Source organism: Bacillus rossius, chromosome 1 (genome assembly GCF_032445375.1).
Source record: "Bacillus rossius redtenbacheri isolate Brsri chromosome 1, Brsri_v3, whole genome shotgun sequence".
Taxonomy (NCBI): domain Eukaryota; kingdom Metazoa; phylum Arthropoda; class Insecta; order Phasmatodea; family Bacillidae; genus Bacillus; species Bacillus rossius.
The window spans coordinates 339,135,553-339,159,529 of NC_086330.1; the positions used below are offsets into that span (position 1 = coordinate 339,135,553).

At 34.6% G+C, this 23,977-nt stretch overlaps 1 protein-coding gene across 2 annotated transcripts in view; it reads left to right on the forward strand.

Annotated features, from left to right (window-relative positions):
* LOC134528118 (prosaposin) overlaps positions 1-23,977 on the forward strand; it is a 63,814-nt gene that overhangs the window by 12,969 nt on the left and 26,868 nt on the right. For both annotated transcript variants that reach the window (XM_063361397.1, XM_063361396.1), the window contains exons 4-9: positions 283-483; positions 9,212-9,313; positions 17,576-17,731; positions 20,132-20,317; positions 21,089-21,208; positions 22,205-22,427. In XM_063361397.1, the coding sequence (XP_063217467.1) occupies positions 283-483; positions 9,212-9,313; positions 17,576-17,731; positions 20,132-20,317; positions 21,089-21,208; positions 22,205-22,427 (988 nt within the window). The remainder of the gene's footprint in view (positions 1-282; positions 484-9,211; positions 9,314-17,575; positions 17,732-20,131; positions 20,318-21,088; positions 21,209-22,204; positions 22,428-23,977) is intronic.

A 23,977-nucleotide genomic window follows, 5' to 3' on the forward strand; every position in this document is an offset into this window, starting at 1 on the left:
TGAATAAAAAAAAACTAGCATTCGCACAGGCATAGTTCTCTCAACATAAACAAACATCATGTGTTGCTTTGCATGTGACATTTGGGAAATGGATATCACTGGTGCTACTTCTGAGACTGTGGGATTTGGGAGAAGTTACATGACAGACTTTATAATCTGTACAAGCATCACAAAATGCAAACGTAAAGAAATGTCTTCTTATGTCATTCTGTTTTACCTGATTTCCTTCTATGATGGTTGAAAAAATTCAGATTAATGTTTCCATTTCTTACTTTTCCACAGGAGGAGATCAAGGAAGTGTTTGAAGGTTCTTGTAATCTCCTACCGTTGAAGATTGTGTCGAAGGAATGCTGCAAGATTGCGGATGAGTTCATTCCGGAGCTGGTAGAAACGCTAGCTTCCCAGATGAACCCGCAGGTTGTGTGCTCTGTAGCTGGCCTTTGCAACAACGCTGAAATCGACAGCTTGTTGAAAAACAAACGGGTAAGAAGCTTGGCTAAATATTTTATTGAATAGTGTGTTTTTTTGTGTAATAAGTCAATAAAAAAAAACTATTTTTTCTGTTTTTTTATAACACTGGCATATATGAATATAATTTTTCATATTGAGTAAAATCACTATCATCATCTTTTAGTTTTGAAATTTGGCTTTGTTAAAGCATAGTACAGTAAACTCTCAATTATCTGTGTGAAGCAGCAGTCGGGGCATCCCCCTGGGGTTTGAAGAGTGACAAATGTGACAGCTGAGAGGGTGGGCGACATGAGGTCAGGTAGGACCAAATGGCTTTCTGACACTAACAGGATGGTTAAAAATATAGAACTGCCAAGCAAAAAAGTGTGCCGGAATGATGCCATCTTTTTTTACAGCTTCCGAATACAGCAAACTTAAGCATGGAATACCCAAATACCTTATAATCCAGGCCCGGATTATTGAGAGTTTACTGTATTTAATGTAGTGGAGTGCTTGAAGTTAATAGTGACTGGCTGCTTTAAATGATATTCTCTTTAAGTAATTTGTATTTAGAATTGAATTAAATTTTTGTGAATGACTATAACAGTAATAATACTGTCAATAGACAGTTATGGTCTTTGTAAATCACTTAATGTGTGATCTGTGCTACAGAGGTAAATTTTCAATTCAAAATATTAAAAAATTATTACATGATAACTGTTGAACTTTTCCCTCCTCCCCCACTTGCTTGTTCCCACCCCTTTCTCTTATGGCCAGTTGCACCATTAGAGTTCAGGCGTGCTTTTGAGTCATAAGCTGTTGATCATCGTGGAACCACATTTTCTGTTGCACCATTGTGTTGTGAGCGCTGAATGAAGATTATTGGGAACTTAATGTGAACGGACTCTCGGGTGGGCTCATAGCAATAATCTCGTATCAATGTAGATGATGGCCGGCATTTTCACGGACTTTATGCAGGTTAATTTAATGAAATGTAAATTTTAGAATGTTATTTACAGTATTTCAAATCATCTATATTGTCACGTCTCACTTTCAGAGGGGGGTTCAATTCTTCAAAAATGTAGCTCAGAAAATAATAAACTCAAAACATTAACTAGCCATAGAGCATCTCACTGAGGATTGAATCTTAGTAGGTGTATTCTTATACAAGAATAGAAAATCAGGATACTGAGAAAAAAAGAAGAAAAACCTAAAAACAATAGAACAATGACATTTATTTATAACAATTAAATAGAGCTGACAAATAAAGAGGCACCTTCCATGTCCGCTACCAGCCTTATAGATATTCCGACATAAAAACAATAAACCATATAAGATTTTCTTAGTAGTACTAACACATTAACATTATCCTAATAATTTCCTCCAGGCCACCCAGTGATACCAAGCTTCATTAGCTCTTCCACAACTTCATTTTTTTAAAATTTATTAAGAACATCCACTACCTCGAAACGGATTTTAGAAATTATTTAGTTTAGGTTTATAACATCATCATTTACATGAAAAGACAAGGATCGTGATGCAAACAAATTACAGAGTTATACTTGAAAATAGAAAGGGAACTGTAGTGCTCAACTTATTACACGTTAAAACCACTAAGTTTCTAAGAACAAATTATTTATAAGAGCAAATAATACACCAAACGAGAATTTTAAAGTTAACTACGAAGAAACACTGAAGGCTAAGAGTCCGGCATCACTCAGGCGCCATTTCCGATAGCACTCACCTAACCATTACCAAGTCGCCGCACGGCCGGGCAGCATAACAGCCTTCCACAGGATTACAGCCCCGCGAAAACATTTTACATCTCTTTTAAGCCATTTGCTTGGCCGCAAAACCCCTACGGGGAAAACATCCTGACGGGAAGTTTTCCTGTGTTTTACAAACACGTAAAGTTATTACAACAAGCCGGCCGCGCCGGGTTGTCCACGTAGTCAGAAAACCTGCCACCAGGTTGCAACACTCGCTCTGCGCAAAGCGCGTGCGCACAGCCTCATTCCCAGCTGGCCTCAAAAGAAGAACGGTAAACAAGTTTGCGCCGCGTTTCTCTGGAATTGTAGCAAACAACGTGTCAGCTGGCCTGGCTGAAACGCGGTCACGCCTGCGTTCCCAGACAAAGACGTGCAAGACTCGCACTCTTCCAGCCCCGCGGAGACCCAAATCAAACAAAGGTGTTACCCCATCTTAGCGTGAGGGAAACCAAGTCCCGAACTATCGAAAAGAATTTAAAAATTGTATTTTCAACAAATAAACTAATTAAATAAATTAATGATAATTTTGAGCCACGCGACAATATAATACAAATATCAAAACTTTAATTTAGTCTGGTGTTACAACTTCTTCTTATGAGTAATACCCATATTATAAATGTTTGAGATTTTAGTTTAATGTTTTAACTAGTGGTGCACCGATATGACTTTACCGATTACCGATTCGATTACCGATTATGAGAGCAATAATCGGCAGATACCGATTCAGTTACTGATTATAATGAACAAATTTTTTTAATTGTAATAATGCACACAAAAATTTTATTCCCATGTGAATTTAATAACAAGATTAGGTAAAATTGAGAATACAGTTATAATAACAGTATAAAAATATATAAAATACACTATTAAGTCATTGCAAAGTGTAAATTAAATTAACTTCTATTTATATTTGTTATTGTAAACAAATTGAACTACAGTCTAATAATTGTAATTTACAATGGGTAAGTTTTTGTTGAGGAAAACTAGCATTATTATCGACTATCACATAAGGTTGCATCGAGAAATTACCGTTTAACAATGTAAACATGTTGCTTTATTTTGTTCACTTGAGTTTATAGAAAAATGTTTCCACACAATTTTTTTTTCCGTATTCGCCATTTCACTATAATTATAAAAAAAATGACTCAAAACCAATTCTAGCACATGTGATTTTATTTATGTTGACTGAATATATAAAATTATAAATACGTTTTCACTTTTCACGTCACATATAAATAACACAACAAGCAACAACGGATGTTACCAAAGATGCCCATAACGGGTTTGTAAATGCAGTGATAAACTCTAGACGGTATCGGGACCATGATTTTGAACCGCTACTACGACTCGAAAATATCGATTGTCATAGAATCCACTGCAACTGTTTGTGGTATTTCGATTGCGTGACATCTATTTTACGTCTCTGGCTATAGGTAATGAACAAGGCCACTAAACAAACAAAAGACGAAACGTAAATAAACGTGTAGGAAAAATGTATTTTTTATTGTTCGAGGCAATGAGATTTATTAAACTTAACGAAATATCTGTAATCATATGACGGAGTTAGATGAATTTTGTAATATAAACAAATATTACCGTATTTTATCCTAAACTGTGTAACAAAATATTACACGGTAAAAACCTACTTAATTACGCCGGGACGTAGATAATCGACAAAGTAATCGTTAAGATAATCGCCGATTACGATTAATCGGTAAGTACCAATAATCGCCGATTACGATTCATCGGTATCCGCATCGGTGCACCACTAGTTTTAACATTTTATTATGTCATGATTACTTTCCGTATTAAATAGAAGCTTTTTTAGTGAACGTCTATTAGTATTTACGATTGCTTTGTTTTGCATTAAGTTTTCAGTTTTAAGTCATTATTAAAATTCAAAAGATGAGGCAGCGACTATGTGCTGCTATGATGTGGCAGTTGCATCAACCATTTGTTCACCGTTTCACAATCGTTTTTAGTGACTTCATATCATTTCAGTCCACCAACATAAATTTCTTCGACACTACTGCTGCCTGTTGTCGCAGATTGGAAATGTATGAACTATAGTTCACGTGAACAAAGATTGCATGGTCCCAGTATTTGTTGGCCCAACGTTTAGAGCAGTGGTTCCCAACCTTTTTTTGATCAGGGACCACTTAAATTTCATTATTATTAGCAGGGACCACAAGGTTAAAAAATAATCTGTATGAATCTTAAAATAAACTTTAAGCATAATCGTTCAATGTTAATAGAAACATTTAACATAAGAAATCTAAAAAACCAAAATAAACATTAATTAACAGTGTTATGATTGAAAACATATATTTATAGAACACAATTCAGTTTGCATCAGAGATTTTTGAGCTTGCATCTTCTGTACAAGATCTTGAATTCTTGGGGTAATATTTTTGCTCAAAGCTACACGCATGTCATCACTTACTTTCAGTCGATTCCTGGATTTGTTTTTAATGATCAGTAATGCAGAAAATCCTTGTTCGCATAAATAAGTTGTTGAGAAAAGCATAAGATAGCGCAAAGCGTTTCTCGAATTTTAGTATATGAAATTGCTTTCTTACACCAAAACGTCTCCAAAGAATCAGATTCAAAAGCGTCCTTACAGTTCCTGTCATTTTGTAATTCAATAAGTTCTTCTTGGATTTCTTCATCAACTTCTCTAGCGTTAGTGCCAAAAGGGTTGCGTATCAGTTTTTGGTCCACATTAGCTTCTGTATTGTTATATTCTGGGAAGTAACGGTTGAATTCATCAACCAACATTTGCAAATGACATTTGCTGTTTTTTTGTATGCTTTCCCTAAACATGACATACTCTTTGTCGTCAAGGAGTGCCTTCAATGTTGCAAATGCACTAAAATTGCCCTCGCCAACTTGACTAATCCATAACTTAAGTTTGCAAATAAAAGCACGAAGTTTATCTTCAAAATTAAAAATATTTGCAACGCCTTCTAATTGTCTGTTTCCTGAACCTTGCATTTGCAAGTTCAACTTATTTAAGTGTGTAAAAATATCCACAAGATATGCCAAATGCATCTGGGATGTCAAATCAGAAAACTGTTCTAGTAAGTCTTCCATTTTTTCTCACCTAGAAACAACTCAATCTCTCCTCTCAGCTCGTATAATCTTTCCAGCATATTGCCTTTCGAAAACCAACGAACCTCTGTGTGAAAGAGGAGATTCTCATGGTTGGAGTCCATTTCAGTGCACAGTTTTTTAAAAAGGCGTGAATTTAAGGCACTGCTTTTAATGACATTTACTACTTTTATGGCCAATTTCATTGTATCATTAAGGCATTTATGAAAAGTCTTGGAAGCTAACGCCTGGCGATGAAGGATACAATGCGATGTTAATGTTGACGCATTCCTCTGTTTGATTAACGTTGCTAGCCCGGAATGTGATCCTAACATCGCAGGAGCACCATCCGTACAGAAACCGACTAGCTTTTCCCACATAATGCCATATTTCTGGAAATATCCAATTATTATATTCATGACGTCGATACCTCTTGATGTCATTTCCAGTTCCTGAGAAAACAACAGTTCTGCTTTGATTATGTTGTCGTCGTCGTCTAAAAAGCGGACAAAAACGAGTAACTGAGCACAATTAGAAATGTCAGTGGATTCATCGCACTGCAAAGCGAAGAATGGCGACATTTTAATTCTTGAAACAAGTTGCTCCTCGATATCATTTGACATGAGTTCAATTCTAGCTTTCACCGTGTTGTTCGACAAAGGTATATCTTGTATTCTTTTTTTTTGCTTCTAACCCTAAAACTTCTTCGACGGCTTTGATCAAACAAGGTTTCACAAGAGTTTCTCCTTTTGTGTGAGGCTTTTTTGATGTGCTATTAATTTCGATATCTCAAACGATGCTACTAATGTTTTTTCAGATGATGCATATCTTGTACCACTAGGCCCGAGTTTCATTTTTTTTAAATTCTCCAATTTTCCTTCAAAGAACTCTGGTGGTCGGTCAGAAAAATTTGGATGAATCGTTTCTAGGTGACGTTTTAATTTCGCTGGCTTCAAGGCTTCGTTTGCGAGAACAGTTGCGCATATAACACATTGTGGTTTTATTTCTCCATTACTTTCTATCGAAGTAAATCCAAATTTAATGTAACTATTATCATATTTTCTCTTAGGCGGCATTTTCTGAAAACAAAACCAAAATGCAATAGAATGTACACTGTTATGCTTATATATTATGTTTTATGCCAAGTAAAAGAATAAAAATAATATAGCTAAATTTTTTTCATAATTCATAAAATAAATCATTAAATAAATAAATATAAACTTACTTCCAAAAAAATTCTAACCTCGCTATTATTTTTTTTACAAACTTAAATCTTTACTACACAATTTAAAAAATAATATTGTCTAATCGTTAAAAACAAGGGTCTTGGTAGGTACCTTAAATTTCCCTTAACCCTCTTAGTGTCAGCCTCAAATTGTCTAATTCTATGATGGCTATACTAAAAGTGCCAAGTCATTTATTAATGAATTACATATCTTGAGTTAAATATTAATAACTTTTTTACCTTTAATAACTTTTACCTTTAATTACTTTTTTATCTTTAATAACTTTTTTACCTTTAAGTATGGAAGTATAATTTTTTTACATCTTATAAATAAATTATTATTTGTAATTTTTTAAGATTGAATAAAAACATATAATGCATTTTTTATTAATTTTATTTTAAAGTTCTCCTGAAAAAGTTAAATTATTTTTAATGGATTGGCGTGCAAATAGGGCATGGTTTTCAAAGTAATATTCTTGGCACTAAGAATTTAGTGGGAAAATATAATCACTACAACTATTACAAAAATGATTTTCAACGCACAATAAACAACATAAATAACAACAGGCAATTTATAATATCCACGAAACTGCTTATTATTTTTTGATAAAGCAACTTAATAATTTGTTTGCCAGAAATATATAATTTTTGTAAATATTTGCCAAATAAATTTTTAAAGCAGGAACACATACTTATGTAGAAAATAATAAACACTTATAATTTACAAAAGAATCAAAATATATTTTTTTTAAATAAAAGTTGAATTTCTCACAACTGAAAGTTAAATTCAAAACGAAGAAATGCGCACAAACGCAGTACCAATATGTTTCACATGCTGTTCGAAAACAGCTAAACAGCATGAGAACCCTGCTCTCTATCACGGAAGGAAGATAGAAGCGTGACAGTTCTGCTATCTATTTTGAGAAAAAGCAACTCAATAGTAGGGCGAGTCAAACCGACAACGGTAGAGTGCGCTGCAAGTGTCGTAAATGCGTCTTTGAAAGAAAAAAATATTCAGGCCGATTTCTCAATCCTCCAATTTTTCGTACGACACAGACACACAGAAAAGGCGATTTAGCCGACTTTGGCATTGAAAGAGTTAACGGTGTTTTTATTTCGTTATGAAAAATCTAAAACAGCATAATAACATTTCAACAATTTTATGATAGCATATTTTAAATAATTTTTGTGGCTGGCTCCACTTTTTAATTTGGGAGACCAGTGTTCTTTAACTATCTTAATTTTTAATTTCTTATCGCTTTATTTTATATATAATTAGGTTTTCAACTAACTGAACCTAACTGTTGTGAACATTTGTAATACACAAACACAAGAATCATACGTAAACTAACGTCCACATTCTGTTTTGTAATTGCATGTTTTTATTAAAAAAGTTTAAGAGAAAAATTTGTAGCCTACTTACCCTGTTCATATTTTATCAAAATATCCATAAGAATATCGAGGAGTTACAGATGTTGACCCACTAAACAGCTGAACAGAATCACTAACACAACACTGCTGAGCAAAACAAAAGAAAACGTACAATTGACTGACCGGCTTGCACCATAATGTTTAGTCAGTTGCTTGCCCTTCCCCCGGTCGCCTGCGCGCCACGCTCGCTTTTGTTCACCGACGCGCGTTCATTCAAAGTTCGATATCTTTCACGGACCATATTTTAGCTCTCGCGGACCACTGATAGTCCGCGGACCACTGGTTGGGAACCACTGGTTTAGAGGAATGATCCCTAGATCATCATTGGGCTGAGATCATTGGATCACGGATCAAAGAGCATAATGGTGCAAATGGCCATGAGTGGGCTTGGCATCTGGTCATATCCCTGTTAGAATACCCTAAAAAATAATTACAGTGGAGGGACTTCATTACTTCGTTCTATGGTTTGGCACATTCTGTAATCTGGCACACACAGAGCACATGCATGAAATATTTTTCCAGGGGATTCTGGCTGTGGACCTTGGCTTTCAGATCGCATCACTGGTCTGCGTGTGTTATTAGTTCTCTAGAGTATCGTTACTGTCAGTTTACATTTTAGTGCAGTTTTTTTTTCTAGCGGGTTACATTTCACATTTTATGGGTATATTTTGTAATGATGCTTCAAAGAAGACTAACACTAACTGTATTTTTTTTAAATTTCTACAGAGCAGCTTATTGTAACTTGTTTTTAAATACCTTTGTAGCGTTTATTCTCATTAAAACTAATTTGATGTTAGAAAAATGTTGGTCAATTATTTGGTGGTGCCTTTATTTTAAAAGGTGCTTGCATGCAGGTGGTGCATCTCTTGTGGGCAGTGCCAGCCTGTATGTAGTACCTACCCTACATTGCAGTGTGCACCTCATAGTCTAGTTTTCTTTTTTGTTAGACCAGTCAGTCTTAAAAGTTTTGTCTGTAGTGTGTCTGTATTTGTGTTGTGCCTATCTCTAAAGTGAACTAGTTTAACTGTTGATAGGTACGTTAAAATATAAATAAATAATTAATCAGGAAAAGTCACTGATACGGCAGGGCTGTGGTCTCGAGCCTGTCAGATTCAAAACCTTTCACTCGACTTAAATTTGAACCCAAATTTCAATGGGACATTTGCTTTGCCTGGTGATGATAATAACAGGATGAGAAAGTGTATTTGTCTATGACATTTTGTTTGGTTTTTTGTTTATTATTCAGGTGACTTCCAAGGATTGCAGGAACTGCGATGTTGTAGTTTCAGAGATGAAGAAAAAATTTGATGCTGCTTCTCGAGATGATGTTCTAACCTCATTTTTGGAGGTAAGGAAAAACAAAATATATATATGTACCTTACTGGCCCGAAGATAGACCCAACAGTTTTTGTATCAGTTAATAATGTCAGGAGCAGTTCAGTAATTTTGTATTTTTAATTTTTTTATTGGAGTGAATGAGTTTCAGATGCTACTTACCAAAATCAATATACAGTAAAACCTCGTATTTACGTTCTCGTTATTTACGTTTTCCCGCAAATAACGTCATTTTATGTAGGTCCGTTTTATTGTACATTAACTTTCGTGTTGCATTTTCCCTGAAATTACACCGCTACGTAACCAAAAAACCCGGAATGTACGTTTCAAAACACGGTAAAAATGTAAATACTCGTCACGTTAGTCATAGATGTGAAAAGTTTGAAGTAGTTCGCCTATTGTCTGTAACCTTTCGTTTTGATGTATCGACAAGTTCTATGGTGCCTCTCCTCTACTAACGTTTTAATCTTTGCTGCCATAGAGAACTTTCGTAGCAGAACCACAAACGGTTTTATTTATGGTGTCATAGAGCACTCTCGTAGCAGAGCATAGTCCGAAGCGCTGAGCTATCGATACTACCGGAAAGCGCTCATACACAGTACGTATATTTAGTAGTGCTGCATTATGTACAGTACATATCTATGATGGCTTTCATTGTTTACATTAGTCAACGTCCGTTTTGGTTAGTACGTGTTTTTTTTATCGTTCACAATATTATTTATGGCAAGATTTTGATTGAAGATGGATAGGTATAAAGTTCCACGAAATACTTTATCTATTGAAGATAAAATTAAAATTATTGAGAAGTTTGACAAGCATGTGGGTACCCGAGTGGTTTTGGCCAAGGAACTGAATATTCCTGTTAGTACTTTAAACACAATAATTAAAAATAGGATTTCAGATTTCTTTAAAAGTGTTGAATTTATACTAGTATGTACACCTATAAAACTGTACTAGAGAAAATTTAATGTAGGCTTTATGTTGCATTGTTTTTTATATTTTATATTTAAGAAAATTATATTTTTGCAGTGCCCTAAATGTGTTGTAAACAACTATTGTTTGTCTTGTAGCACCAGTAAATGCTGATACATTTTTTTAAGCTAAAATTTAGCATTAACTGCCAATAAAAGTGCTTTCCCACAATTTACACTTTCCCGCAATTTACACTTTTTCCTTGGGGTTCCTTGAAAAGTGCAAATAAGGGGTTTTACTGTATAAACATTCAACAAATTTATAGAAAAATAAAACACATTTTACTCAGTATTTTAAAACCAGAAAACTGAATCAAGCATTTTATATCATTTTTTGAAGTTGACTAATGTCATAAATATGATCTTGTTATGTTAAGTTAAATACTATTCACTGTCACGTGTTTCTTGTCGTCGAAACAGAAACTTTTATCGCCATCACTGCTGTTGCTGCTGCCATTTTCTTTTCTGTAATCTTCTTCCCACATATCTTAACTTCATCTTCTAGCCGATCCATTGAGTTTGATATGTGGCTCTTTTTGAAGCCATGTACATTTGATACTGGATATATTGTGGCCCAGGCTGCCAAAATCCATGAGCATTCTTTACTTACCAATGGCTTCTTTATTTTTACTCCTTGAGTAAGAAGTTGCTCACCAGCCAGAAGCAAGTCAGAATATTTTCTCCGAAGGTTGTCCTTGAAGGGTTTATTCACAACCACATCAAGAACTTATGGCTGTGAATTCATTCCTGAAACAATAATCACAAGGTCATGGTTTATCTTTGCAACCTTTTTCTTCACCTCTGGAGTCAGGTGGCCTCAAATTGTGTGTAAGGATAGCATTTTTGTTAGCGTAGGCAAGATTCAAGTTGCTGATTCCACACTACTGATAGCCAGTCTGTCATAAGCTGTGCGGTCATCCAGCTATTTTCCTGACACCTGGCTACTATACCAGTGAAAAAAATTTTCTTTGCTCAATGTTCTACGCCTTAATATAATATATGGTGGTAACTTGCGTCCATCAGCTTTTACTGCGAAGATTGCAGTAACACGCAAATTTTAATTTCCAGTTGTTTTCATTACAACTGACTTCGCACCTTTTAATTCAACCGTGATGTAGCTTGGAATGTCAAAATATACAGGTGTTCAGTCAGCATTGCCAATCTGGCTGATAAGATAGTCATGTTTTTTTTTTTCTAAGACACAACACATGTTGCTGGTACTCAACTAATTTTTCATCAAAACGTGAGGGCCGGTGTTGTGCTAATGATGTTCTCCTCCTGAGTGAGGGGCCACTTTGTCTCATAAATCGACGGCACCAACCAATACTTGCTTTGAAGTCTTCTTGGAGTATTTTAAATTTGGGAACAATTTTCAAAGTTTCAGTTGAATTATTTCCCTCTGCTTCTCTTTCACTAACACCAACACCCTTTTTTTAACTTTTGGATTTTGTCAAGTCTTGGGGCCATAAAATGCTTTTCTTGTTGAAAGAACATTTTTTAATTGGTATTTACACTCCCAATGATGTATTCTTCTTGTCAATATTATACTTGTTGCTTGCTTCTGTATTATTTGTTATTTGTGGTTTCTGGGTACTGTGCCTTATGTCTTTGCTTAACTTGATGATGCTTAACTTCCACATGATCTGCCATTCCAAACATTATTATTCAATTTTCAAGCTATCACTGTACTAATCACCATTTCTATTTTTGTTGCATGAGCTATTAAGTATTAACATTATTCTTTAAATACGGTAGGGGACCATAAAATTAATTATGCTCTGGAAACCTGGAAACCTGGAAACCTTTGCTGCTCAGAATGCCAAGAATAACCTGTTTTTATAATAATTTGTACAGCTACTGAATATTAGTGCACTAGACTTGTTTCTTAGTAATACATAATAAAGCTACAGAATTGAATAAATTGATACAGATATAAGACATTTCCAACTAATATGTGATTAGTTGATTAGTTATGACAAATTAGGTAACATTTTTTTTTGACATTTTTGCTAAGGGCCGCTATTTGCTATAGGCCGAAATTAGATTTTAAAATGACCAAAAGAGACAAAAAAGGTAGGTTTCTTTTCGGACCTCTATGGAATACCTTTCATTTGTTTATTTTAGGAATGTGTCGATTCCACATTTCTTCAATTGCGATTCCACAATTTGCCTTGATTCCAGGTTCGATTCCGATTTTAATTCCCAATCGTACTTTTTAATAAAATTGTGGAAATTCAAGCAGAAGGTAACCTAAAGAATAATACTTACGAAGTCTAAATATATGTACATTTTCTGATAATTTACATTTGAAAGCTTGTAAGTATTGCAAAATACATAATTAAAACTAATCAAAATCCATAAGATAATGTTCTTGTGATACCGTGTTTTCTCGCATAATCGTCGCAGATTTTATTCTAAAATCAAGTTTGAAAAGTAGGGGTGCAACCATTGTGCGTAAAAAATTTTTTTTGTTAGGTAAAGTTATTCATAAAAACAAAACCCGTTCATGGAAAGTACGTGTATTTAAAAAAAAAAAAAGGCGGAGTATACAAGAGCTCGCCAAACAATATATAATAATAATTCCTGAAACAAAAACCTTTCTTCAACTTTAAATAGAAAAACCAAAACTAACGCGAACGCAAGCCGCTTGAATTTGACGTGAACTAACGTGTCGTAGTACACACTTGCCACGAAAGAATGCGGGCTATCAAATGTAGTTAACTCGGCACCTGACAAAGAGTGCGCGTTGCATCCAATCGGCGAGATATCGATATTCGACTACGTGCGCGCGCTTTATACGGGAAGCAACATAACCAAACATGAATGATGCGCTGGCTACATTTTTGTAAGCGGTACGCCGCGGTAACGCAGACAATCAGATAAAGGAAATACCGTTCAAAAACCTCTTTAAAAGAAAATTTACACGTCAGACAACTTTGTATTTCCGTTAATTAAATAAATAAGTGGTAATGACCGAAATTAAATTTTAGATTTAGATTATACCTACACCGCGGCGACGCAGACGATCAGATAAAGGAAATAACTTTTAAAAACGTCTTTATATTAGAAAATTTACACGCCAAACAACGTCATATTTTTCCGTTAATTTATTAAGTAAGTGGTAATGACAGAATAAATATTAGATTTCCACTTTAAAATACATTGTTTTATACGGAAAAGATACCTACACAAAGCGTTCGGCTTCTACTAGCGGGACCAAAAACATCATGCGACGTTTAGGCGCAAGAAGTTTTTTTATCCCAATTTTGACAGCCTAAAATATGGTTGTGACGATTACGCGCGTGCGACGATTCTGCGATAAAACACGGTATTCCTCTCTCTTGATTGTTGTGTTTCAATTGATTTATGTTCGTGAAACGTTTACATTGACATTAAAACACTGAAAATTAGATATTTTTTGTTTATCGTGATTCAAAGTCACAATAGTTTTAATAATAATGCAAGCTATCATGGTAAAAGAAAATGAAACATCAACACAAATGTAAAAACAGTGCATTGTGTACAAAACTTTGTTAACACACAGGACACAACATGTTACACATAAAAATAACTCTTTGGCATTCAATTTAATGACTTTATATATGCGTAAATCCAATTTTTAACTAACTTCTCTTAAGCGAAAAATGTTTATTTTAAAGTATCAGAAATATAATGTGAAATTAGCTTTATTATACGAAAGAAAAAAAAAACTAAAATGTGTATGAATAACACGGTTGTCCAGCCTGCGTTAAATTATTTACTTCAACTTGGTCTCATAATCAATCCTCGACGTTGGAAGTGAAAGATATTATTTAGCTGGTCCCACACGATTCAACAGTTACATGCGCTTTGCACATGCAACTTGGAGAATGTTGAACGATGCGAGTTGAAAGCGCTCAGTGAATTCAAGGCATGCGTAGGTTGTTTCCACACGTGTGTGCAGCAACGCATGCTTCGTAGAGACATATTGTATCGAAAGTGAAGCCCGCCAGAAAGCGACTGACGAAGACGCACGAGATTCCCACTGACGGTGGGTCTCCTTGCGCACAGCTGTGCGCTACCAAATTCCAGGAAATAACGCACGCGCTAGTGGGATGCGTCACTTGCGCTACTGCTCGCGCTTGACACATTCCTCAAATTGAACAAAAAGTTGAATCGTGTGGGACCACCTTTTTAACGAGCGGAGAGAAAAGTTACGTTTTGTTCTATTTATGAAATAAAGCTGAAATATTGAAATGAGTTCACAATGATTTCCCTGCAAGTGCAGAAATCTAACTTAGGTTAGTACAGTGTTATGGATAAATGTAGGTGGTTGTGATTGTGATCTAAACTTAAATAAATTTCCCACATTTTTAGTATATTAGTGCTAGGCGAGTTGCAAAACATTGTCAGCTTACTGACCCGAAAATACGAAATTGGGGTAAGAATCTATTTTGTATCTAAATTATTGACAGTTCTTATGACCTACATTACATTCTAAATATGATACAATTCCTTAGATGGTACAATTTTCCATTACAGCTTGAGAAACTATGGTTCCTATTCCAGGTAGAATCGGTGGAATTGAAGCACTGAAGAATCGACATGCCCATCCCTAGTTTATTTTATTGATGTCCAGTTGCTTTTGTAGTCAATGTGTTTGAGCAGAACTACCCTCTTTTATCGTATAATCGTCACACCTATATTTTAGGGCGTCAAAATTAGGATAAAAAAACTTGTGTAAACGTCACATTATGTTTTTGGTCCCGCTATTAGATTCCGAGCGCTTTGCATGGGTATTTGTTCCGTATAAAACACTGTTTTAAAGTAGAAATCTAATATTTATTCGGACATTACCACTTACTTATTTAATTAACGAAAATACGAAGTTGTCTGTTGTGTAAATTTTCTTTTAAAGACCTTTTTAAACATTATAACCTTTGTTCGTTTACGTCGCCGTGGTATACCACATGCAAAAATGTAGGCAGTGCCAGTTGGAATCATTCATGTTTGGTTATGTTGCTTCCCGTATAGAGCGTGCACACGTAGTCGAATATCATATCTTGCCGATTGCATGCAACACGTGCTCTCTGTTGAGTGCCGAGTTAACTACATCTGATGGCCCGCACTCTTTCGTGGTAAGTGTGTACTACGATGATAGTTATGCGTTCGTTCAGGCTTGCATTCGGGTCAGATTTTGTTTTTCTATTTAAAGTTGAAGAAAGTTTTTTGTTTCATGACTTATTATTTTTAATTGTTTGGCTTGCTCTTTTATACTTCACTTTTTAAATAAACGTACTTTCCATTAATGGGTTTTGTTTTTATGAATAACGTTACCTAACAAAAAATTTTTTTCTTGCATAAATGTCGCACCCCTACTTTCCAAACTTGATTTTAGTATAAAATGTGCGACGATTTTGCGATAAAACACGGTAATCAGAACGTTTCGGATGTATGTAGTGATTTAAATTATTATTTCTATGAGAAATGTGCTTTACTGAAACAATACATTTTTATTTAGACCTGCTAATTTATAAAATACAGTTTAAACCAGTGTTAGTTAATTATTTTATTTATTGGGCTATTACTATAAAATTCATGATGGGTCATTATTACTATACAAACTTGTAGCTTGAATGTATACAGACAGTGTTGTTAAAAGTACTCGGAAAAAGTAATTGGGCTCAATTACAATTACTGTGGTGATAATGTAAATAATTACAAGTAAAAATTACTTTACATAGAAGTAATCAGTAAAATTACAATTACAATTACAATTACTTTCCGCTACCATTTTAAAACTGACCTACAATTGAATTTTTTTACACCTTGTTAAATTAATAAACATACATAGGCCTACATATATGTTTTGTTAAGAAAATGATTTCATGTAATTATTAAATTTATTATCTTTAGTTAAATGAATAATATTTGAGGACAACCTTGCTTGAATAACATCAAAAGACTTCATACAAGTAGTGGAATTGACCTTACAAAACAATTGCATTTTAAAGTTATCATCAGATAGATTCCCTCTCTTGATGGCAAAAAGATCTTTACCAACACTAAAAAGACGCCGGCAGCGATGTGTTAAATTTTTAAAATGCATATTTTAGGATAGGGTAATGTTGGATACACTGCAAGTCACTATGGCTATTCATTTTTGATCATAGAAGTTGTGCATACGATCGTAGCACTACAAACGTAAAATTATAAACTTTACTAATAAGTTCTTAATTGTATTCATTATACGTTCCGAGAATAAAAGTAACGGCAAGTAAATATAAAGTATCGATTACCTTAATGTATCGATTACAATTAAAGTTAAGTATTCCGATTACAAGTACGAATTACATTTTCTAAATGTAATTCGTTACAAGTATAAATTACTTGAAAAGTAATCGTTACATGTAATCCGATTACTTGTAATTCGTTACTTAACAACACTGTATACAGATTATTGGTGTACTAGAGGATGAAAAATAAACTGAATTTTCTTTATGGTTTTCTGAAGTTGTTAATAGAGAACAATTAGACATTGTATTTAGATGTAATATAAACACCAGCATCGTTTTTGATCAGGGCACAGACAACCCTACACAATTTGCACCAGCTTCCATATTTTTACCAGAAAATACAAATTACTGAAACTTACAGTGATTAGTCGGCGGGTTGATCCAAGAGGTGGGCTGCATTAAATGTGGATGTTGCTCTTTAAATAATCCTGATGTATATTATATGTATTTGAGAAAGTGTGCGTTTGAAAACATTTTAAAGTTTCTTAAAAGTACATATGTATTTTTTATCATTTAATGTTTTGAGTGAATAATGAAAGTACATAGTTATGTAGTTAACTGTTAAAGTAAGGCTATATTTTGAAGTTTAAAAACAATTTAATTCTGTGAAGAAGAAGAAAAATCTTAGCAGTAAAATGTGGTTAGCGGTAATGCAGGATGTTTTTAGTTATGTTTCTGAATAACCTTTATAAATGTGTATTTTTCTTTATTATTTTTCTCTAAATTTACATTGCTCTCTGTTAAATAAAACCTTTCACATAAATAACCCTAAAAAAATCCTAAATATTATGATCACTTTTTTCTTGTCTGAAGCAAGAATAAACCTTGATTATCCCGAAACATTTTCTAATTTCAGGACACAGCCCTAGTTTCAATAAATGTGTGTAGTTTAATGCATTTTAGTTATCTTGCAAAACTGAATGATGCGAAAGGAAAAAAATGTTATGTTGGACAGGGAAAATTCAGTAATGTTGTCTGGAACAAGAGCACGGGAACGATGATTACGTTCAATGGATGTGTCTTTTGTAGATTTGTGGACGCTTTGGCAGCTACTCCGACGGTTGCTCGGCGATTGTGATCAGGTACTTCAATGAAATATATTCACACCTGAAGAAGAACCTTGAGTCTGGTGCATTTTGCCATTTAGCCGGTGTGTGCTCCAGCAAGTTTCACAGCCACCGGAAGGTAATAGAATTGTTTTGATTATACAAATATTTTGACATTTGTGGTAGCTTTTACCATTAACAGTAGAACGTCACTATAAAGTATCTCACTTAAGATGTCTCACTTAAAAAATAGATATTTGCAAATCTCTACAACATGTTTTACATTTATTAATAGTTCATTGTGAAATTTTTTGTTCATTATTTATCAAAACTATTAGTTATTTGGATACATTTTAAATACTAAATATAACTTAATGTTCCCAGAAACTGCCCTTTCATAAGTACTAGAGGGCTTTCTTTATATTATACGTGGGTACTCCCATGTTCTGAATCCATTAATTCAGTCAGTGCTTCATTAGTATCTTATCACCTTGCCTCGTCTCTAATGACCTTGGATGTCAATGAGACGTTAATTAAGCCTTAACCCATTACTTACTCCCCTAAACATAAAGGTTACGTGAAGTAAGCTCATTTTTACTTACTGGTTGATTGTTTCAAATTCAGAATTGCATAACTAATGATTATCAATAAATTATTATATAATTGTAAAATGACAAAACATATTAAATGTGACTTACTATTTGCAAGAAAATATGATGTTGCTCTGGAAATGAAATTTTTAATTTTAATAAAGGCATGTTGATAAAATTAGGTTTAGTAAAACATTCATAGACAGAGTTTAAGATCAAAAGAGCAAATACCAGGACTGAGTACTAATGGTATGTGTGTATGGTGTGTAATAGGTCCATGCAGGGTTCAAAACTCCAAACCATGCAGAATTAAATTAAAGAACTGGACAAACAAATTGGTCAGGTTTAGCTTGAATATATAAACAACACTGGACAAAATTACAGCATAAATATATGTTGACCATATTCTTACTACACAACAGAGACAGTACAGAGAAAATACATTAGGCTTCTTAAGAAAATTACCCAGTGATGTTGTTTTGTGAACTGTTATATTCTGATGATGTGAACATGAAAATAAAATCCTTAAACCCCTTAAATGCCCAAATTGGGAAATAGAGGTTTGCTTTGTTCCTTTTGTTTCTCCCTCTCTGTTACCCTGTACCTTTCATTTCCAGTTCCTGTGGGTTGCACACTTCTTAGTGCCTTATATTCAGTGTTTGACTCGTCTTGATCTTCATGAAGTGAATTACGTAATGGGCTTGCATCATGTTGGCATTGAGGCCATTAGCAGGGCTGTTCAGAGGGAGGGGCAGGGGGATGGAAGGGCATAATCACTAGGGCCTCAGTTAAGTTTCGAGATTTTTTTAGTGCTTGGGTTTATCCTGATAGAAGAAATATTTCAAGTCTTTTGCTTATTGAATTCATTGGTTAAACCTTAAAAGTAATGCAATTTGCACAAAACACATTTGCCTATTGTAATTTTACTATCTTTAGATATTTATTTTAACTGCGGGTTTGAAAAGTTGTTAATTCAATAATAGGAATTTGGCCTGATAAAATTATTTGGCACTGGGCATTTGGTTTTGCTCTAATGCCCTGATTATTAGAAATGTTGAAGGGTGATGATATGAGTTTTGATGGAATGAATAGTGGCAAATAGGAGCACCCCTAGAAAACCCACCGGCTCATGGGAATGTTGCTACGTTTGGCACTTGCGAAAAATGTGGGTTCAACCCTGGCTTTCTTTGGTGAGAGAAGAGTTATCAGACCTCTTGACCACTGTGCCATCGATCTTCCATGTGGAGTTAAACCACACTTTTAACTTTCATATCTAATGAGAATCTAATGCTGTTGCATTGTTAGGGTTCCCGCAAACAGGGAAACTTGGGGAATTAAAAAAGAATCTTTGAAACCTGGAAAACACAGGGAAATTTTGAATAGCTAAGTACAAAACAGTATCAGTAATTTTTCACACTACACAGTCCCTTAATGTCTTGAAACCGAATGTATTTTTACTATAAATTCATTTGCTATTAGTAATACGTATCTGATTTTCAATAACATTTATTAAGTATAAGGGATATAAGCAACTCAACTGTGTATAAATTTGCAGCAGAATCAATTATCTATAGGCCTAGTCTTTAGTTTTAATTACAATAATGTATAATTTCGAAATTTGTTCAAACAAATGCATTCGTTACATTGATCAGACTGGCTGTTTTGGTAGTGTTGGTCAAAATTATAGTGGAAACTATGTTGTGAAGCAAAACATTTTATAGTCATATTTTCATGATTTGTATGTTTTTTTGATTGTGTTTTTATAGTAATTTTTATTCTAGTACTTCTGTTATTTTTTTCCAGATAGATAGATGATACAAGGAAAAAAATGTTATATGGGAGAGAGAAAACAGGAAAAACTCTAGACACTGAGTTGTATGTGTGTGGAAACTCTTTGAGTATGTACGTTTCTGCCATGGCCAAATGGTTTATTTTTCTTTTTAATGCAGGATGTAGAAATTACGTATGAGTCATCAGTTGGCATTGTAGCTGCGGCCAGTGATAATCTGCCATGCGAGTTGTGTGAGGACCTGGTGAAACATCTGCACGACATCCTTGTTGCCAACACAACTGAGGACGAGTTCAAGGACATGCTGGTCGGTTTTTGTAAACAGACCAAATCGTTCCAGTCAGAGGTTAGTAAGTGTACTTTTTGCATATTGCTATATCTGTTTAACCATAATTCAATCAGCCTCAGTAGTGCAGTTTACTAAAATATAGTATTCATCCGAAAACAATGTGACCCTAAGATTAATGGGACCCTAACCTTTTTGGATGTGTGTTTATGAAAACTACTTAATGAAGTGGTAATCACAATTAGAATACAGTATTTACTACAGCTTAAACTAGTGTCACTTTCATAAGTGGAGTGATTTACACTCCTCTTTTTTTTTACATAAAGCCTTGAATTTGTTGATTAATATTGCTAAGAATTTGCAATAGAATTTTTAAACAAACATCACTTGTGATAACATGGGAGTGCACTCATTTGTCAAATTTTGGATAATATGTTTTCTTCTTGTTGGAAGGATAGGGAAATAGAATTTCTTGGAAATAATGATGGAGCTTACACTAAAGAGGTTTCAAGACAGACCAATAAATTGTAGGTTGGAGGAATAATAATAGGTAGTGGCTTAAATTGTAACAGATTGGTGTAGAGTAAGGGGAAAGTCGAAGTGGAAAAGTAACGTAGGAAAATGTTGGTATTCTCTTGGTATTCTCTTGGCTAACACAACTGCAGTTGTAGATAATGACTTAGTGATTTTCTGTTGGTATTTTGTAGCAAGCAGCTTCCAACGTGTTCCTGGCAACATGTGGATGACTGGATGTAGAAAATGTATTGCAATAGCTTGTAGAAAGTTATTTTCTATTTTTAAAAATAAATTTTACTCTGTGTGTGTGAACAGTGCTTGAGCCTTGTGGACCAGTACTACCAAATCGCATACGAGTTCATGGTCAATGGCCTGGACCCTGCGGAAGTATGCATCACTGTTCAGCTGTGCCCTCAAACTACTCACAAAGAACAGGTGAGGTCTACTCTTCGTGGTTCTGTGCTTTAGTAATTTCTGTGTATGTACAAACCTATCACTCGATACTTACATGATGCTGTGTAGTGTTCAGCTGTGCCAGCATACTGGATGTCAGTGGCCATTTACAATACATGTTGATTAATGTTTCTTTTGTTCTAATTGTACTACTTCCAGATAAGATTTTCAGGTGTCTCGTTATGCTTTAGTTCATGTTATAGAATCAACTGTAGTGAAGAGTGGGAAATCTTTTTTTTTGGTTATTGCTATTTCCGCAATTATTAATTTTAATACTAAATATTTTGTATGTTACTTAGCCATACAAAGTTAAGTCTGTTGTTTGTCAAATATTTCTGGTGTGCCTACTGTCGTGTTAAAATACATTTCAGATGTCTGCTTCAGATCACCTGCCTACTACCATTGTGATATGTGTTCTTTTCCTGGTGGGGTCAAACCCATATTTTTCTCAGTAGGGGAACGTGGTCTATGTTAACTTAAGCTGGTGGGTTCTCTCTGTACTTAATTTTTCCTCCACTCATTCATCCCGCCAATAAATTCTTGGTTCTCATCTTGGTCACCACGCTTCATATCTTAATGACCCAAATGTTGAGATCTTTTGCCCTTATTCTTTGTTTGTTTGTTTGAAATAGGTTTAATGAATTGTTTTGGCAAATTTCAGGGCATAAATTTAATGGGTGGCAAGAAATGCCTAAATAAGCAATTTTTTTAAAAGCAATATATATGTGAACATAACTTTAAAAGTTACAGATGCAAACTGTAAGATGAAAATTAGAATTTGGCAGTCTTTAGGGGACTACTCTACTGGCTGAGATGACAAGCACCTGTAAGTTTGCAGGGTTTCATTTCAGGACAAATGTTCCCAAACAGAATATTTTTGTTTGGGCATTTCCTGCCATCCAGTAAATTTATGCCCCGTGATTTGCAAACATCTGTATGTGTATTCATCTATTGTCTTGTCCTTCGGGCGTGTTGTAGGCGCCTGTGTGGCCGTTGGTTGCCAGTGAGGTAGTTGAAGCTGCCAAGTTGTCGCCTGCCGAGAAAGTCGAGTCGACAAAGATCCGGGCAAGTGTCATCAACCCTGCTCAGGAGGTGGAGTCTTCAGACGACATAATGATTCCATGGATTCCACTGAATACAGCTCATAAGCAAGTTACTGGTGCAAAGTTGCACAGAGTTTCCCTCACCAAGGATGATTCCGGTAATTTTTTTTGTTTTGTTTCATATAGAGAGTTAATGTTAGGCCTGTGCGAAGCTTCGACTAAGTAAATCAATCGAAGCTCTTTTTAATATTCAATTTGACTTTGCCGAAATGTTCAATTTGTTTAATTTGTAGCTTCGGTTCTGATGCAAAGATTCGCTCTAAAACATTGGAAGCCTAAGATTCGTTCCTGAAAATATTTATACATTTTTTGTGTTATATATGTGTTGCTTGAACAAAGTTGGATACTTAAAAAATTGAATGCTCATAATTAATTTTATGCATGGTTGTTTTATATATTTTTTTAAATTTTATATCTGTATAGATGTTATTAACTTTATCAGTTGAAACATGACAAACATTAAACAATTATATTTTTTACTTGAATCCTGTATTTTATAAAATACCTATACAGCTTGACAAGAACAATGTTCGCAATTCGATTCGACTTGCTAATATTTTAAACATTTAATTTAATCAGGCCTAGCTAATGGCATTAATTTTTTTTTAATGTGCAATATCAGAATTGCTGAATATGTTAAGGTATTGTTTTAATTATGTTGGGTACTACCAATACAGTAAGGAACATAAAATGCAGTGCTTTGAAGTGTGGCTTTCAAAGCACCAAAGATGGCTGCAGTTTTTTCATGGAGTTTTGCATTTGAAAGCTGGAAAATCTTACAAAAAAAATGTTGGGTCACAGTTGCATCTTAAAAACCTATCGAAATAGACATGTGGAAATGTGCACAGTGTCAGTTCACGGACATTTACGACGAGGGAGTGAGGGAGGGAGAACTGTTCAAAGTCAACACTGCTACATGGCCACACACACTCACAGAATGCACATACGCAAACACTGGCTGGTTTATTTTTAAATTTTCTCCTTCTCCAGTCCAATAAGTCAAGTCACTTTCCGGCATCGCCAAGCGGTCTGGCGGCAGATGTAGCGACTTAGTCCAAGGGGACACGTAGTTAATAGTAATAGTGATAATAATTAGAGATGGGTCGAGTCTTGGTTTATCGAGTCTAGCCGAGCCGAGTTGGGTCAGATTGACTCGACTCGAAAACCGAGTCACATATTTTATCAAGTTCGAGACTCGAAACACGTTTCGAGTTAAGTACCAGCATCGTGACATTATAGCACTTTATTATAGGTTGTCTTAACGTTTTCGCCAAGTCATTAATACAGCAAGAAATGATAATGACCTTTAAACAAAACAAATCCCGTGCAAACATAACCTTGCCCGCTACCGTGCTACGGCGCTATAGTAGGTACAAGTGCAACCAAACCTAGGCCTACCTTCATTTATGAACGTGACGTCGTAACGTGATTTTGTCGATAGTGGCGACAGTTTATAGGACAAAATTATGTCACAAGACCATTTTATATAGTAAAAAAAGGCTTGGAAAACAGCATGCACTTTTGTTTTTCATCCTGTGTTTACTTCAAATACGGTACCGCATTTGTTTACAAAATACGTCAATGGATTTTCACTGAAGAAAAATTTGTTGCAAAACGCACATGTATTATTAATCATCACGTTTATCGT